The following is a 4,347-nucleotide window of genomic DNA, read 5'->3' as shown; positions in this document are numbered from 1 at the left end:
CGGGTCTTTGCCCTCGGATTTCTAGCCCCCCTTTAGCTATTCGTCATGTCCTTAATTGAACCCTGAAAGGGAGTTTTAAAGGCAAGAACTTTTAAGGCTTTCTAAAAGTTTTTATTTTTACCAGTCTTTTGTATGTTATGATTTTTGATTTCGTGTTTTTATATGTGTGTGTGTGTGTGTGTGTGTGTGTGTGTGTGTGTGTGTGTGTGGTTTCCTGTGCTTTTTCATTGTTGGGTTCTTTTCAGGTTCATTGTTTTTGATTTGCATGTTTTGTTTTGTTTTTCTAAAGAAAAAAGGAAGGAAGGAAGGAAGGAAGGAAGGAAGGAAGGAAGGAAGGAAGGAAAAAGCTGTTGAATTTAATAAGGAGGTGGAGAGAATCTGGGGACAAATGGGGGAGAGGAAACCGTGATCAGAAAGAATATATTATATGAATTTTCAATTAAGAAAACTTACATCAAATTGTCCGCAATATTTGCAAGATTCTCTGACAACCATTGTGCTGGCTAGTTTTATGTCAACTTGACACAATCTAAAGTCACCTGAGAGGAGGGAACCTCAATGCGAAAAATGCCTCCACAAGATGGGATTATATACAAGCCTATAGAGAATTTTCTTAGTGATTGATGGGGGAGGGTCCTATCCATGGTGGGCGGTGCCATCCCTGGGCTGGAGGGCCTACTTTCTGCAAGAAAGCAGGCTGAGCAAGTCATGGGGAGAAAGCAGGCAAGCAGCTCCCCTCCACCGACTCTGCATCAGTTCCTGCTTCAAGGTTCCTGCCCTGTTTGAGTTCCTGTTTTGCTGATGAATGGTCCTGTGGAAATGTAAACTAAATGAACCCTTTCCTCCCCAAATTACTAGGGCCATGCTGTTTCATCTCATCAATAATAACCCTAACTGTGTACATGAGAATGTGCCTGAATGTGGCGTCTGATGTTTCTAGAAACAACTGACCAGAAAGGCCTTTGCTTTAATTACCCTGGGCTTACCTTTGAGGGTTCACATATGTGGTGTGTGCATGTGCGTGCCATGTGTGCATGTGGACATATGTGTACATAGTATGGTTATGTGTTGTGAGTCCCAGAGGTCAGCATTAAGTTTCCTACTCTATTACTGTCTCCCTTACATCTCTCATTGAAGCTGGAGCTCACAGATTCAGTTACACTGGTTACTCAGCAAGGTCCAGGCATCCCCCCTGTCTCCTACTCCTTAAGTCCTAGGGTTTCTGATGCTCCCCATTTACCAGTGCTGGGGAACTGAGCTAATGTCCATGTGTTTGCACAGCAGGTGTTTTACTGACTGAGCCATCTATCTCCCTACCCCATTTTCTAGCTTCTTATCTTAATTGATTTTCACAGTGGTACTTGATTTAAACCAGTCTTCTTCATGTTTCTCATTTTGCACTTTTTCCTTTACATTTCTTGATTCACATTAAAAATTGATAAGTGTTTTTATTATTTAAGAAAATACAGAATGAGAGATTTGGTAGAGAATTTGCATGGCCACCCTTTAGAGATGGCAGGGATTGTATTCCTTTAACCCACTATTTCTGCTAATTCTTTAGAGTTCATCTGTTGTAGACAGTATAGTGTAACACGCCCAGGCTGACAAGGTTTAAAAGGCTAAGAGAAGGAAAGACACATGCCAATGAAAGTGTTTTACCTACCCTTTCTCTTTGTCCGTCCTTTGATGGATTTTCTTAAGACTTCCAAAGGCTGGATTGCTTTAGAACATTGGAGTTGGGGAAAGAAAGTGTGTGAGAAACTCAATTGCATGCTCAGTGTCTTTTAGGACAGCTGAAGATTACTCACAGAAGGAATGAGATGCAACAGGGCCTAACGCACTGGAGAGTCTTAGAAATGCCTAATTCAAGCAGCATAAAATGTCCGAGAGACACCTCAATATCAAGATATCAACCATTACTCAGTACAACTTAATCAGTTTGAAAGCAAACCTTTCTCCCCAACCTCAGCCTTTCCTTTGGGGAAGATAGATTAGAGGGAGGCCAAATTTAATATATGCTTTGAGATTTTTAACCTATTTAAGTACAAAAATTCTTTAATGCTAGGTAAAAATCAATAATTGATCAACACTTTAAATGGAAATATTTTGAGGACTTGGAGAAGTTATTCCCCATAAAAGTTTCTAGGGTGTCGTGAAAGGGTCAACATCACGACTTTAGTACCTTATGCAAAATTATCACATAGAATGAAACTTTAGTATACAAAAATCTAATCATTATAAGAGGCTACTGTTTGTCCATTACTATAATCCCAGCACCTGAAATGCTGAGGCAGGATTCTGTGTTTGAGGCTGACTGAGGCTACCTACACAAGACCTTCTCTTAGAACAATAAAGAACTGAAGGCTAACCAATCCCCTGATACTACACAGCCAAGTGCTGCACATTGACATTTAACATTTTCATCTCTGATTGATTTCATTGTGACAAAATTATTGGCACATTAAGTCACCTTTAATACACCAGCACACCACTGTGACTGTTACTAAGTGCGCTGCCCATCACAGAGACTTTGCTGTGTGTTCCAGATCAGAAAGCTGATAGGGCATCTGACAGGACTGACTTAGAAGACTAGGGTATCACTCCATGCACACACTGGCACAGATAAATAGTTTTGAACAATAAATGTGACAACAGAAATAACTGTCATCTTATAAAAGCACGTTTAATGTCTAACCAAACGCAAAGTAAGTGGCCAGTCCGGCGAGAAGTGTGAGAAATCTCAGAAATCCTTAACCTTTGCCATTCCTGACAGCTCAGAAAGTGTTACTTAATTGGACTGTCAGAAATTGTATTTCTTTCGATGTGAAAAATGTTATCAGTAATGAAAAGCCAAGTTTCTAGTTTGTCACTGTCAGTTTAAAATTGCAAATGAAAAAAAAATAAAAAATAAAAATAAAATAAAATTACAAATGCATCTTTCAAAGACTACTAGTTCAGTTTTTAACCACCAATTAATCTGCTTCAAAATTTTTCAGTGTCTTTCAACATCAAGATATTTACCAATAAGAAATGCCTTCTACATTTTAAGAACTTCAGTTTTGAGTAGCTCCATTCCCAGAACCAAAGTGCCTTGTGGTCAATATACTCAGTCCATAAGATGCCTATAGTAACCAGTTGGGTTTCTTTTATTTTTAATATGAAAGGTTGTGTAGAGATCACCTAAGCCACACTCTTTTCCTTATGAGATGAGGAAATTACGGCACCTGACCAGGTCACCGAGATTCACAATGGTGGCAGAGCCTCTACTGTGGCACCCAGCCTTCTCTGACATTACCCAGAGTCTGTGCCGCCAGACCGCCTGACCCTGGCAGGAGAACACAAGGCAATCAGAGGGTCCCCCAAAGTGGCCTGCCTTGACAGCCTCTTACCCTTTGGCATCTCTGTCCATCTGGGTGTTCATATAGATGAGACTTTCAAGACTCTGGGCTCTGGAAACAAAAAGAATTGCAATAAAAACTGCATGTTGAACTGAAATTGTGTGGTATCCTGAAAGGTCAGATATAATAAACATTTTCTATGAATTGCTCATTTACTCTCATTGAATGGAAGAGCAGAGATCCTTCTGGGCAATTACGTCTGAACTAAATGTACAATGCCGGGAGAGCTAGCCCATCTGCTGGTGTGTTTGTCTGCCAGAGGATGCAGCTCCCTTCCCACCACCTCCACCATCTGAAGGAGCAAGGCAAACAGTCTGAGACACAGGACTTCTGGAGTGAACAGACACACTTACCTTTTGTCTATCTGCTGTGCCTTCAGGTTTGCTCTGAAGAGGCCGTCAAGACCTTGATTTCTTTAAATATATTGATTAAAAAATCTCATCAGTAATAATGACAGATGTTTAACTCTAAAAAGCTTACACCAGTTGACATGTAAAATAGAAGCTGGCTGGGAAAGACGAGCTATGATCCTGGAAATTGCTTTATTCCACACAGGTGTTTCCCCAAACTCCCAATTTAAATTACAATAAGCCTCTAAGGACATGGACCCAAAGAGATAAACTAGGGATATGCAGACCGTGATAGGTCTGTAGACATGCTGTTTGGGTCCATGAAGTATTTCCTTTTTAGTTTATCTTTTATTCGTTTCTAAACAACAAAAAAGCATGTGTATGAATGTTTTGCCAGTCTGTCTGTCCACGGTGTGCAATCCTTGGTTCCTGCAGAGGTCAGAAGAGGGTATCAGATCCCCCTGGAGCTAGAGGGGAGAGCTGTGAGCCACTATGTGGGTGCTGGGAAACAAACCAGGTCCTTTGAAAGAGCATCGAGTACTCTTAACCTCTGAGCCGTTCTCCAGCCCCTGTTTTCTTTCTCTCTCTTTCTTTCTTTT

At 40.7% G+C, this 4,347-nt stretch overlaps 1 protein-coding gene across 3 annotated transcripts in view; it reads right to left on the bottom strand.

Annotated features, from left to right (window-relative positions):
- Positions 1 to 4,347, bottom strand: part of Scel (sciellin) — a 118,942-nt gene that overhangs the window by 34,684 nt on the left and 79,911 nt on the right. For all 3 annotated transcript variants that reach the window (XM_013353109.2, XM_026788433.1, XM_026788434.1), the window contains exons 14-16: positions 3,752 to 3,811; positions 3,390 to 3,449; positions 1,664 to 1,720 (exon numbers count right to left, since the gene is read on the bottom strand). In XM_013353109.2, coding sequence (XP_013208563.1) covers positions 1,664 to 1,720; positions 3,390 to 3,449; positions 3,752 to 3,811 — 177 coding nt within the window. The remainder of the gene's footprint in view (positions 1 to 1,663; positions 1,721 to 3,389; positions 3,450 to 3,751; positions 3,812 to 4,347) is intronic.

The sequence above is a fragment of the Microtus ochrogaster genome, unplaced genomic scaffold, assembly GCF_000317375.1.
Source record: "Microtus ochrogaster isolate Prairie Vole_2 unplaced genomic scaffold, MicOch1.0 UNK2, whole genome shotgun sequence".
Lineage (NCBI taxonomy): Eukaryota > Metazoa > Chordata > Mammalia > Rodentia > Cricetidae > Microtus > Microtus ochrogaster.
This window is presented reverse-complemented; position numbering and strand designations above follow the sequence as displayed.